The sequence below is a fragment of the Hyperolius riggenbachi genome, chromosome 1 (genome assembly GCF_040937935.1).
Source record: "Hyperolius riggenbachi isolate aHypRig1 chromosome 1, aHypRig1.pri, whole genome shotgun sequence".
NCBI lineage: Eukaryota > Metazoa > Chordata > Amphibia > Anura > Hyperoliidae > Hyperolius > Hyperolius riggenbachi.
In genome coordinates this window covers 286447002-286461426 of record NC_090646.1, presented here as the reverse complement: position 1 = coordinate 286461426, position 14425 = coordinate 286447002, and the positions used below count along the sequence as shown (strand labels likewise).

At 45.6% G+C, this 14425-nt stretch overlaps 1 protein-coding gene across 8 annotated transcripts in view; it reads right to left on the bottom strand.

Moving 5' to 3' along the window:
- The window catches only part of PSD3 (pleckstrin and Sec7 domain containing 3), a 674009-nt gene that overhangs the window by 419087 nt on the left and 240497 nt on the right, over positions 1–14425 (bottom strand). For all 8 annotated transcript variants that reach the window (XR_011020476.1, XM_068233673.1, XM_068233676.1 and 5 more), the window contains 2 exons: positions 4064–4258; positions 2669–2749 (listed from right to left, as the gene is read on the bottom strand). Coding sequence is in view for 7 of the 8 variants with exons in the window: in XM_068233673.1 (XP_068089774.1) it covers positions 2669–2749; positions 4064–4258 (276 nt within the window). In the remaining variant the exon portion in view is untranslated. The remainder of the gene's footprint in view (positions 1–2668; positions 2750–4063; positions 4259–14425) is intronic.

Here is a 14425-nt window from a genome sequence, read left to right as displayed (position 1 = left end):
CTATCTATGCTCTGCAGCACGGGGGACCAGGAGAGGCATGGGGGGGCATATCGGACGCATGGGGGGCATATCAGACGCATGGGGGGCATATTGGACACAAGGGGAGACACACTGGACAGACACACAGGACAGACACACAGGACAGACACACAGGACAGACACACAGGACAGACACGCTGGACACATGGGGCAGACACGCTGGACACATGGGGCAGACACGCTGGACACATGGGGCAGACACGCTGGACACATGGGGCAGACACGCTGGACACATGGGGCAGACACGCTGGACACATGGGGCAGACACGCTGGACACATGGGGCAGACACGCTGGACACATGGGGCAGACACGCTGGACACATGGGGCAGACACGCTGGACACATGGGGCAGACACGCTGGACACATGGGGCAGACACGCTGGACACATGGGGCAGACACGCTGGACACATGGGGCAGACACGCTGGACACATGGGGCAGACACGCTGGACACATGGGGCAGACACGCTGGACACATGGGGCAGACACGCTGGACACATGGGGCAGACACGCTGGATACATGGGGCAGACACGCTGGATACATGGGGCAGACACGCTGGACACATGGGGCAGACACGCTGGACACATGGGGCAGACACGCTGGACACATAGGGCAGACACGCTGGACACATGGGGCAGACACGCTGGACACATGGGGCAGACACGCTGGACACATGGGGCAGACACACTGGACACATGGGGCAGACACGCTGGACACATGGGGCAGACATGGGTTACACAGGAGCACACATCAGGACACATGGGGATACACTAGGACACCATTTGGGCTAGAACATGTACAAGACGCTCCTGGAACATGGACGCACCAGGTTTAGTATGTATATTTTTTTTCACCTTTTTTGCCCTCTAAACCTGGGTGCGTCTTATATTCCGGAGCGTCTTATACGGCGCGAAATACGGTATTTATGCTTGAAAAAAATATCTGTTTTCCCTTTTGATGTTGCATGTATATAAGCTGTCTGTACCACCAGCTTGCAAACTAACAGGATGTAAACCTGACGAAGGCTGCAAGGCCGAAAGCTTGTTTATTCTTATTCATTTGTAGTTAGCCAATAAATGGTATCATCCTGATTTAAAACTTCGTGCTCAGAAAAGTCAAAGCTGCTTCAAAGTGCGCAAATTCACTTTTTTGTACCATAGTTTGTAAACGCTATAACTTTTACCCAAACCAATAAATATACACTTATTGGATTTTTTTTTATCAAAGACATGTAGTTCAATAAATTTGGACAAAAACTTGTAAAGAAATGTTACTTTATTTGAAAAATATTAACACAAAAAGTTGAAATAATTTTTTTGACAAAATTCCTGTCTTTTTTGATGAATATAATAAAAACTAAAAATCGCAGCAGCAGTTAAATAGCACCAAAAGAAAGCTGTGTTAGTGAGAAGAAAAGGAGGTAAAATTTGTTTGGGTGGTAAGTTGCATGACCGAGCAATAAACAGTTATAGCTGCAGTGGTCTGAACTGTAAAAAATGGCCTGGTCTTTGGGGGGTTTAGCACTGCAGTCCTCAAGTAGTTAAAGTGACCCAGAGAATAAAAAAGCTGCCTTTTTTTTTTTTTAACCTTACCCGGGGCTTCCTCCAGCCCCATAACTATGTATGTGTCCCTCGCCGTACTTCCGCACTCCTCCCGGAATCCTCCGAGCAGCCGCAATCAAACCCCGGTACGAGGCTCAGTCGGACTCAGTCTGACAGATGTCAGCCAGGGCCTTCTGTGCTTGCGCAGAAGGTCCGCCGCTGACCTCACTGAGCCGCTTACCGAGGCTCACTGCAGCTGAACGGGACATCGTTGGAGGATGGTGAGGGACACAACCATGCTTATGGGGATGGAAGAAGCCCCAGGTAAGTAAAAAAACGGCAGCTTTATTCATCTCTGGGTCACTTAAATGTTCATACACACAAGATGTAGATTTGTCCTAAAACAAAAATGCACTAATCATGTTTTCTTCTTATGGCATGGTCACTTACAATAGGTGGCAAAAATCTGACAAATGCGATCGATTTGGAACTAGCCCAGCTCTTCAAGGTAAAAATCTTCAGAGATTTCTTTATTTTCAAATGCACTTACAGAAAGGCAGTTAACCAGTCAAAATAAAGCTCAGCAATTAGGGAGGCTGAATTGCATTTTTGTATAGATAATTTCCAGGAAGTGTTTTTGTAGAGAATGAAAGAAATACAGATAATTCCCCATGAGGAGAGGAACTAGTCCAAAGCCAGTCAAATTGTTACTATCTTCTAAAAGTGACACCGCTACAGGAAAAAAGTAATGCTACCATAAGGGAGTTTAAACCTTTTAGGTACCATGACAAAGTGTTTGTCACTGGCTGTCAATGTTAGGTAAAGCCATGATAAGGTAACAATGTCCTCAGTAGTGAAAGGGTTAAAAGGCCTTATGGGAGTGCAGTGGTGAGGTCATTAAGGGCCAGAAGAAAAGGGTCCAATAATAATTGCATGAATTTGAAGATAAGGTGAGATAACTTTTTAAATTCCAGGGGGGAGGTTTTAATATTGCAAAGGGCATTCTGCAACCCTCCAAATAATATCAGAATCCAACAGCCAATTGCCACCATTAACAGAGAATTTAACTTTACAAAACATTGTCCCACCTGAGTGACTGATCGAGGGTCATACCCGTAAAGTCAAAAAATGTAAGATATTCCTCTGCCACTAGCTTGCTGAAGTCATTGCTGTAAGAAAATCAAGAAAGAAAATCAACACAAAACAAAATGATTTGTTTTGCAAGACAAATGTTTAATTAGCAAACAGTTCATTTTGACAGCAGCAATTAGAGCACCTAAAAAGCACACTTTAAGCACAATTAAGGGTCCTAATTGTGTTTATAATTACGTATGCTTTGAAAATTGTGACGCAGCTTATTTACACAAAAATAGGCAATTTATAATACGGCAAATTCAATTTTAATGGATGAATGAGTCATGTATTTTACATGCCTTGTTTCAAACCAGGGTAGAAAATCATGAAAAACTCGCCTCGTGCAAGCAAATTATCAGCCCTGCATCACATGCACTTTACTTTTCTAATTCATTTACTCATCTAACATTTCTAAAGGCAGTAGGGCAAACAACTGGCAGTGTATTAAAACAATCTGCTTGAGCATTAGAATGCTGCTTTCTGGTATATTGTCAGCAATTTCTATTGCCTTTGATAATTGTTCTTCAACACAACAGATCATTTATTCCCTAGAGGTTGAATAATTCTAATTTGGTCATTCCTATAGTTTTTAATTTTTTGAAAAAAAATGTAATTTTTTTTTTAAATGCCTTTTTCACTCCTTTTTACTACCTATCCCCCATGATGGCTTGTATAGCCTGGAACAGATGAGCCTTTGATTGTGGTGAGCCTACAATGTTCCTGGCATTGGGGTTACTCTGCAAGGGCATGGAGGTACAGCAAAAAAAAAAAAAAAAATATTCCTCCCTCCTCTCATTTGCAAAGCACCCTTGTTCAATGTGAAGTAGAAGACCTGCCAACTGGAAAAAGGCTTGACTTCATTTTAAGGCCTCAAAACTGTCAAACAGACTCACAGCACAGGCTATTAGACTAAGGAACTACAATGGAGAAGCAGAATCAAAAAATATAAATGCCCTGTTCTCCATAGAACCATAAGTTAGCTTGGCGGATCGCTCAAGTCCGCTCTTATCACCCGAACGACAGACTGTACACACGCCTGATTTGACGTCAGAACGACCAGTTGTTTGGGAAATCTGCAATAATTCAGCTATAAGTGAACATTTGTGGTTACCCACAAGGCACTACTACTGAATATGCAAATTATCCCTTTTCGCCCTTGGTAAGCCAAGCAAGCATCCAGAACTGCTGGTGTATAGCAAGCCTATAGCATTAAATTGTACACAGCCATATCAAACCCACATGTAGACAACGACAGTTTACTTTGTAAATTGACAGTTTGTGAACGCACATTAATTCCTACAATTAATTGTGCAAACATTTGTTTCCCCATTTGGAGGCATGCTACTTACTTTTTTCCTAAATGTTTTGCGACATCAGAGCGTTTAAATCCATCCAGATGGTAGAGGCGTTTGGCCAAGCGTTTTGCAGCCTGGATATTGCTATTGGTCCCATTGCTGATATTTTCAGTGCTTCCTTTTTGAAGGATTTCAGTGCTGCCCATGTCATATGAGGCTTCTAGAGGTCTGGTGCTTGGTCCTGCATCACTATAAACAGGATAAAATTTAAAAATGTGTAAAAAATAAATCCCTAGACTTTAGCAAAATATTAATTAGAAATATAACCAACTGGATGGACCATTAATATTCCTAGATATACTGTAAATCTGAGCCCTTAGACTGGTAGCAAATTCATGAAAGAAAAAAAAAAGCTACATGTCAGTGCCAACTCCGTTTGAATTGTGATCATCAAATGACTTGCCCAAATCTGAATGTACAAAAATTCACATTAATCAGTAGGGATTGTCACTGAGGTGTAAACATGTTTCAGGTGTGGGTTTCAGGCACTAGTGCAGCCAAAGAAATCAGGACACGAAGGACTGCCAGGTAATCAGTATTGTTTAAAAGGAAATAAATATGGCAGCCACCATATGCCTATCACTCAAAGCTCACTGAGCACCCAGGAAACAGATTTGTTTTTCTACAATGAACACCCATAAGGGAGGTTTGTAACAGAGTATGCCATTGGGAGGTGCAGTGTGCCATTTTGGCATTCGGAGGCGTACTCCACAGGCGGAATCTCTGCCAGTCGATGTGGATGCTACTAGTGGAATGCGGCACACTCCACATGAACATGGGGGGCTAGAGGAGCAGCCCCTCATAGGTAAGTGTCCCTCCAACAGCACACTGCGTTACGAGCCTCCCTTATGGGGAGGTTCATTGCTGAAAAAAAAAATATATCCTGGGTGCTCAGTGCACTTCAGGATCCCTTTAATGGTATAAGAGAGGTGTATTAGAAACAACTGCTGTACGTTTAGAACTATCAGAACTAATTGCTGTTGAGGAGAGACTGCTGCATTCCATGGAGACCAAGGCATTGACCAATGGATAATAATAGATGGATTCTGTACAACCTAATGGAATATTGCGAATACACCCTGAACAAAAAAACAACAAAAGAATTATATATATTATATATATATATATATATATATATATATATATATATATATATATATATATATATATATATATATATATATATATACATATACATATACACATATATATACACACATACATACATACATATACATACATACACACACACACACACACACACATGTATCTATTGATCTATATACACACACACACGCACACACGTGTAAGGATTATTAGGAACACCATACTAATACGGTGTTTGACCCCCTTTCGCCTTCAGAACTGCCTTAATTCTACGTGGCATTGATTCAACAAGGTGCTGAAAGCATGCTTTAGAAATGTTGGCCCATATTGATAGGATATCATCTTGCAGTTGATGGAGACTTGTGGGATGCCCATCCAGGCCACAAAGCTCCTGTCCCATCACATCTCAAAGATGCTCTATTAGGTTGAGATCTAGGGAGTGGGGGGGTTTAGTACAGTGAACTCAATTGTCACGTTCAAGAAACCAATTTTAAATGATTCGAGCTTTGTTACATGCTGCATTATCCTGCTGGAAGTAGCCACCAGAGGATGGGTACACGGTGGTCATTAAGAGATGGTCATGGTCAGAAACAATGCTCAGGTAGCCCGTGGCATTTAAATGATGCCCAATTGGCACTATGGGGTATAAGGTCTGTGGTGTTTGTACGGCGGTATAATGCCGCAGCTCGGATTTCCGGGTCTCAGCGAGCCGCTGACGTCAGTGAAACACAGGGTGGTTCTCAGAGGCCATTGGATAAACGGAGGACGCGTTCTCAGTACGCGCTCCACAGATGTAAACAGTAGCTCACGTGTGCCCTGTGTGTCAGCTGATTAGCTGACACGCTGAATGATGATGAGTGGTTTGTTTTCCATTCCGTTTATGTTGATTGGTTAACTCTTGTATTTAAACCCAATGAGCGCCCCCAGTCATCGCCCGTGAGAGCATTCGCTTTGGCTTGTTGCTGGGTATGCGCTCACTACCTTGGATTCCTGTTGCCGACTATTGCCTTGTATCCTGACCACATTTAACCTCTGCTTGATTCCCTGTTGCCGAATATTGCCTTGTATCCTGACCACATTTAACCTCTGCTTGATTCCCTGTTGCCGAATATTGCCTTGTATCCTGACCACATTTAACCTCTGCTTGATTTCCTGTTGCCGACTGTTGCTTTGTATCCTGACCATGTTTATCTCTGCTGGATTAACTGTTGCCAACCTTGCTCTTCATCCAATATCTCCTGGTACTGAAGAGAATTCATGGTTCCTTGCACAAGCTGAAGCTTCCCTGTACCTGCAGAAGCAAAACAGCCCCAAAGCATGATTGACCCTCCGCCATGCTTGACAGTAGGCAAGGTGTTCTTTTCTTCATAGGCCTTGTTCTTCCTCCTCCAAACATAGCATTGATCCATAGGCCCAACCAGTTCTAATTTTGGTTTATCAGTCCACAGAACACTACCACAGAAGTTTTGGGATAGTGTTCTGTGGACTGATGAATCAAAATTAGAACAGAGTCGCTTAGGGACCTTTAGCACGCCTAGGCTGCAAAAAAAGTGTCACACATGTGGTATTGCCGTACTCAGGAGAAATAGTATAATGTGTTTTGGGGTGTATTTTTAAACATACCCATGCTGGGTAGGAGAAATATCTCTGTAAATTTTTTTTTTTTACACACAATTGTCCATTTACAGAAATATTTCTCCCACCCAGCATGAGTATGTGTAAAAATACACCCCAAAACACATTATACTACTTCTCCAGAGTACGGCGATACCACATGTGACACTTTTTTGCAGCCTAGGTGCGCTAAAGGGGCCCAACGTCCTATGAGTACCTTTAGGATTTCACAGGTTATTTTGAGGCATTTGGTTTCCAGACTACTCCTCATGGTTTAGGGCCACTAAAATGCCAGGGCAGTATAGGAACCCCACAAGTGATCCCATTTTAGAAAGAAGACACCCCAAGGTATTCCATTAGGAGTATGGGGAGTTCATAGAAGATTTTATTTTTTGTCACAAGTTAGCAGAAATTGATTTTTATTGTTTTTTTTCATAAAGTGTCATTTTCCACTAACTTCTGACAAAAAATAAAATCTTCTATGAACTCATCATACTCCTATCAGAATACCTTGGGGTGTCTTCTTTCTAAAATGGGGTCACTTGTGAGATTCTTGTACTGTCCTGGCATTTTAGGGGCCCAAAACTGTGAGGAGTAGTCTGGAAGCCAAATGCCTCAAAATGACTGTTCAGGGGTATAAGCATCTGCAAATTTTGATGACAGGTGGTCTATGAGGGGCCGAATTTTGTGGAACCGGTCATAAGCAGGGTGGCCTCTTAGATGACAGGTTGTATTGGCACTGATGTGCAGGAAGCGCTGGATGTTCTCAAATCATGACCTGGACATGGCAGCAGAGAACATGGGCATGTGGTGTATTAGGTGCGTAGACCAATAAGACCGCAATACATTATTTTTGACTAGACCAATGTTAAGGAGAAGGCCCCAAAAAATGTTACGTTCGGAAACGTGGAGTGGTTTCCCCCAAAAAGGCTGGGCATGGTAGCTTCTTGGATTGGCGGTTGCGTATTGTGTGGCATAACGGTTGGTCTCAGCCACAATTAAGTTGTACCCGAGTTTGGCCGGGTGATCAAAAGCCCACAGGGGGCAAATTAGGGCCTGATCTGATGGATAAGAGTGCTAGGTGGTGACAGGAGGTGATTGATGGGTGTCTCAGGGTGTGATTAGAGGGGGGGAATAGATGCAAGCAATGCACTCGGGAGGGGATCAGGGGGGACTGAGGACGATCTGAGGGTGTGGGCGGGTAATTGGGTACACGCAAGGGGCAGATTAGGGTCTGATCTGATGGGTAGCAGTGACAGGAGGTGACAGGGTGATTGATGGGTAATCAGTGGGTGATTAGAGGGGAGAACAGATGTAAACCATGCACTTGGGAGGTGATCTGAGGGCGGGTCTGCGGGCGATCTGAGGGTGTGAGCGTGTGATCAGGTACCTGCAAGGGGCAGGTTAGGGTCTGATCTGATGGGTGGCAGTGACAGGTGGTGACGGGGTGACTGATTGGTGATTGACAGGTGATCAGTGGGTGATTACAGGGGAGAATAGATGTATACAGTACACAGGGGGGGGGGGGTCTGGGGAGGATCTGAGGGTGTGGGGGTGATCAGGAGCCCCTAGGAGGCAGTTTAGGACCTGATCTAAAATATAGCATTGACATTTAGCGACAGAGGGGTATAGATAGGCGATTAGGGGGTGATTGGGTGCCAACAGTGGTCTGGGGGGGGTGATCGGGGGGGGTGGGGGGTCTGAGGGGTGCTGTGGGCGATCAGGGGGCAGGGGGGGGGCAGAATCTGTGTGTGTGTGTGTGTGTGTGTGTGTGTGTGTGTGTCTACACATGGGCTGCCACCTCCCCGGTGGTCCCTGGATCACTGGGACCACCAGGGGAGGGGGCAGTCTGTATATTACGCTTTGTACACATTACAAAGCGTATTATGTGCTTCTGGTGCGGCAGATTGGGGGTTAACAACCCGCCGGTGCTGCTAATTGGCCCGATGCGTTGACGCAGCGGGTGGGCGGAGCCTAATGCAGGCGTATGCGCACATCTATGCACGCGATCCCAGGTTTTTCAGTGCCCAAGGAGCCGCCGCCGATGAGCGTTAGGCGGTCCTGGGCGTGCCACTTTGCCGACACCCATAGGTAGTGGGCAGTCGGCAAGTGGTTAAAGAGGTACCTAACTTTGTTTTTCATATTTTGCATAGTAAGTCCTTTAACCCCCCTGGCATTCAATTTCCCCAGGATTTCTGTGCAAAAAGTGATCTAATTAATTTTCATAACTTTATTTTTCTGTAACTTCCTAAAATGTGTCAAGCAAGGGTCTAGTATACAGTGCAGGAGAGTATTGATGTGTATGCACGTCAATACTGTTCACAGCATATTTTGTATTGACATGTATAGCCATCAATACCACCAGGGAGGTGAAAGAACTGCTTTTTATAAATCAATGTTTTAACAAACAAGGTCGTCAGTCTCATGATTATGTCAATTCACTAGTCTACATGTATGATCACACGCTGCAGCATAAGATATAGAACAAAAATATGAATATGCGACAATGTTATGTGAATTTTATAAACATTGTGTAGCCAAATCTAGTGATCCTCTTTGGGGTGCCTCTTACATCTCAGAGAAACCAAGCATTATGGAATTCAGTAAACCACTAAAGAGGAGAATGAAAAGTCTATAAAAGCTAGATTATCGCCAGAGACCATTAGCTATTTTTTAGTGTGTGCGGGTTATAAAAATCTATTATGTGTAACATAAGTTAAACCAAACCTGAACTAAAAATAAATTAATGAGATAATTGTATGTGAAGTAGTAGTGGTATATAGAACATTAATGAACCACTTGCCGACCGCCCACAGCCGATGGGCGGCGGCAAAGTGGACGCCGAAAGGACCGAAATACGCCCATGGGCTTTGCGTCCTTTCGGCATGCCGGGGGAGCGATCGCGTCACTGGTGACGCACGCTTCCCCCGGCAACTGGCTCCACCCACCCACGACGACAACAACCCGCCGGCCGTTCGGAAGCGCCGGCGGGTTGTTAACCCCTCGATCGCCGCTACAAAGTGTATAATACACTTTGTAATGTATACAAAGTGTATTATACAGGCTGCCTCCTGCCCTGGTGGTCCCAGTGTCCGAGGGACCACCAGTGCAGGCTGCAGTTACCCTAGTCTGCACCCAAACACACTGATCCCCCCCCTTCCCTCTGATCGCCCACAGCACCCCTCAGACCCCCCCCCCCCCCCCGCTCACCCCCCAGACCACTGTTTGCACCCAATCACCCCCCTAATCACCCATCAATCACTCCCTGTCACTATCTGTCAACGCTATTTTTTTTTATTCCCTAAACTGCCCCCTTGGGACTCCTGACCACCCCCCACCCCTCAGATTCTCCCCAGACCCCCCCCCCCCGTGTACTGTATGCATCTATCCCCCCTGATCACCTGTCAATCACCCATCAATCACCCCCTGTCACTGCCACCCATCAATCAGCCCCTAACCTGCCCCTTGCGGGCAATCTGATCACCCACCCACACCATCGGATCGCCTGCAGACCCGACGTCAGATCACCTCCCAAGTGCATTGTTTACATTTGTTCTCTCCTCTAAACACCCACTAATTACCCATCAATCACCCCCTGTCACCACCTGTCACTGTTACCCATCAGATCAGACCCTAATCTGCCCCTTGCGGGCACCCAATCACCCGCCCACATGCTCAGATTGCCCTCAGACCCCCCCCCCCCCCCCCCCCTTATCAATTTGCCAGTGCATTATTTACATCTGTTCTTCCCTGTAATAACCCACTGATCACCTGTCAGTCACCTGTCAATCACCCATCAATCACCCCCTGTCACTGCCACTCATTAATCACCCCCTGTCACTGCCACCCATCAATCAGCCCCTAACCTGCCCCTTGCGGGCAATCTGATCACCCACCAACACCATCAGATCGCCTGCAGACCCGCCGTCTGATCACCTCCCAAGTGCATTGTTTACATTTGTTCTCTCCTCTAAACACCCACTAATTACCCATCAATCACCCCCTGTCACTGCTACCCATCAGATTAGACCTCTATCTGCCCCTAGGGCACCCAATCACCCGCCCACACCCTCAGAACGCCCTCAGACCCCAGCCCTGATCACCTCGCCAGTGCATTGCTTGCATCTATTCCCCCCACTAATCACACCTTGAGAAACCCATCAATCACCTCCTGTCACCACCTGTTACCCCCTAGCACACCTACCCATCAGATCAGGCCCTAATTTGCCCCGTGTGGGCTCCTGATCACTCAGCCAAACCCTCAGATCCCCCTCAGACCCCCTTCCGATCACCTCCCCAGTGCATTGATTGCATCTATTATCCCCTCTAATCACCCCCCTTAGCACTCCCATCCATCAGATCAGGCCCAATACAACCTGTCATCTAAAAGGCCACCCTGCTTATGACCGGTTCCACAAAATTCGCCCCCTCATAGACCACCTGTCATCAAAATTTGCAGATGCTTATACCCCTGAACAGTCATTTTGAGACATTTGGTTTCCAGACTACTCACGGTTTTGGGCCAGTAAAATGCCAGGGCAGTATAGGAACCCCACAAGTGACCCCTTTATAGACAAAAAAACACCCCAAGGTATTCTGTTAGGTGTATGACGAGTTCATAGAAGATTTTAATTTTTGTCAAAAGTTAGCGGAAATTGATTTTTATAGTTTTTTTCACAAAGTGTCATTTTTCACTAAACTTGTGACAAAAAATAAAATTTTCTATGAACTCACCATACACCTAACGGAATACCTTGGGGTGTCTTCTTTCTAAAATGGGGTCACTTGTGGAGTTCCTATACTGCCCTGGCATTTTAGGGGCCCTAAACAGTGAGGAGTAGTCTAGAAAACAAATGCCTCAAAATGACCTGTGAATAGGACGTTGGGCCCCTTAGCGCACCTAGGCTGCAAAAAAGTGTCACATGTGGTATCGCCGTACTCAGGAGAAGTAGTATAATGTGTTTTGGGGTGTATTTTTACACATACCCATTGTAACGATCCGCTCAGCTGCCTGCGCAGGCAGGCAGCTTTTTGACCACTGTTCAGGTCTGACAAAAGGTCTCTTTTCCAGAGACCTGCAGAATGCAGTTTTGCAGCTTGCTGCTGCTGGGGGATTTGCATACGTTTGTCATGCAAATTGCCTAGCCACATCCTTTGTAGGCTTGCTCTATATATACCATGTGATTCCACAGTACGTCGCTGGTCATAAGGGTTTGTCCTGTGAAACACTCCTGGAGTGTCAGCCATGCTTATCGTTTGAAGATTAGCTTAGAGTAATTCCTGGGACTGTATTAGGCATCCTTGCTAGAGCAGTCAGGATTGTATTATTTGTATTGCCTGTTCTGTCTGTCTGTCGTGCTTGGATCACACTAGCCTCTAGCAGTAGCGGCTGTGGATCCTTCTGATCTACAACTCTCTTGCTGTACTTGGATCACACTTGCTCTGACGGAAAGAGCAGTGGATCCAGCTCGCTCTGTTTCTGTACTTGGATCACACTCGCTCTGGCGGAAAGAGCAGTGGATCCTGCTAAACTCTCTTGCTATACTGGGATCGCACTTGCTCTGACGGAAAGAGCAGTGGATCCTGCTAGCTCTGTTGCATTACTTGGATCGCACTTGCTCTAGCGGAAAGAGCAGTGGATCCAGCTCGCTCTGTTTCTATACTTGGATCGCACTTGCTCTGACGGAAAGAGCAGCGGATCCTGCTAGCCCTGTTGCCTTACTTGGGTCGCACTCGCTCTGGCGGAAAGAGCAGTGGATCGTATCTCTCACTTATTCCTGTTTTCGTGCATCTGTCTTGTCTGATACGAACGCTTGCTGGAGGCTCGGTGAGGTAACCGTTAAGCAAGCACTCGCGTCCTCTGTTTCATGTTTGTCTGTCGGTGGTTAGTTAGGCGTGCTTGTCTCTGTTGTGCTTAACACGCGGGGACCGCGCAGTAAACCCGTTCGCTGTTGCGAATGAGTGCGGTGTTCGCGTTTAGTTAGCGTTTGTTATTTTCCTTATCTTCTCATTGTATGATTACTGTGCCTTTGCTACTCTCATGCCCTGTCTTGCTTAAGCCTTGTGTCACCTCTAACAATCGCCGCTCTCGCGATTGCGTTCCTACTTCGTTTCTGCTGTTGTGTGTGCACCATCGCGGGTTGGCGACTAGATTGGGGCACATACATACATTCTGTCCCTGTGCTCATTCCCTTTCTCAATCACTTCTCTTGCGATTGCGTTCTCACTTGGTTTCCTTTGTTGTGTGTCCACCATCGCAGGTTGGCGGCTAGATTGGTGGACATACATACATTCCTCATCTGTGCTTATTCGGTCTTGTGTCGCTGTTAGCAATCGCCATCTCTGGCGATTGCCTTCTCACCTGGTCTTCATGGTTGTGTGTTCATCGTCGCAGGGTGGCGACTAGATTGGTGGACACACATACCCTCTGTCGCTTTAATCTCTCTCTTTCAGGGCTATCTTGCCCTGCGTTTCTTCCCTTCGTACAATTCCTGTCTGGCGTCTGTGGCAGGGCGGAGGAGCTGTTCCTCTGCACTCCACGGCTCCACCTGCCGACAGGAATTTCCCTCTACAGGTGCGTTGCACCTTTTGCTGGGTTCCCTCAAATTATACGCTTGTGGAGGATTTCCGCAGTGTCAGCGCACGTCCTGTGCGCTGATCACGGAGAGAATTCCACAATCGTTACACCCATGCTGGGTGAGAGAAATATATCTGTAAATGGACAATGGTGTGTAAAAAAAAAAAAATCAAAAAAAATTTCATTTACAGAGATATTTCTCCCACCCAGCATGGGTATATGTAAAAATACACCACAAAACACATTATATTACTACTTCTGAGCACGGCAGTACCACATGTGGCACTTTTTGCAGCCTAACTGCGCTAAGGGGCCCAAAGTCCAATGAGTACCTTTAGGATTTCACAGGTCATTTTAAGACATTTGGGTTCAAGACTACTCTTCATGGTTTTGGGTCCCTAAAATGCCAGGGCAGTATAGGAACCCCACAAGTGACCCATTTTAGAAAGAAGACACCCCAAGGTATTCTGTTAGGTGTATGACGAGTTCATAGAAGATTTTATTTTTTGTCACAAGTTAGCAGAAATTGATTTGTATTTTTTTTTTCACAAAGTGTCAATTTCCACAAACTTGTGACAAAAAAAAAATCTTCTATGAACTCACCATACTCCTAACAGAATACCTTGGGGTGTGTTCTTTCTAAAATGGGGTCACTTGTGGGGTTCCTACACTGCCCTGGCATTTTAGTGGCCCTAAACCGTGAGGAGTAGTCTAGAATCCAAATGCCTCAAAATGACCTGTGAATAGGACGTTAGGCCCCTTAGCGCACCTAGGTTGCAAAAAAGTGTCACACATGTGGTATCGCCGTACTTAGGAGAAGTAGTATAATGTGTTTTGGGGTGTATTTTTACACATACCCATGCTGAGTAGGAGAAATATCTCGGTAAATGGACAATTGTGTGTAAAAAAAAAATAAAAACATTGTCATTCACAGAGAGATTTCTCCCACCCAGCACGGGTATGTGTAAAAATACACCCCAAAACACATTATACTACTTTTCCTGAGTACGGCAATACCACATTGTGACAATCCAGCCCCGCGAGCCCGTCGAGATCTG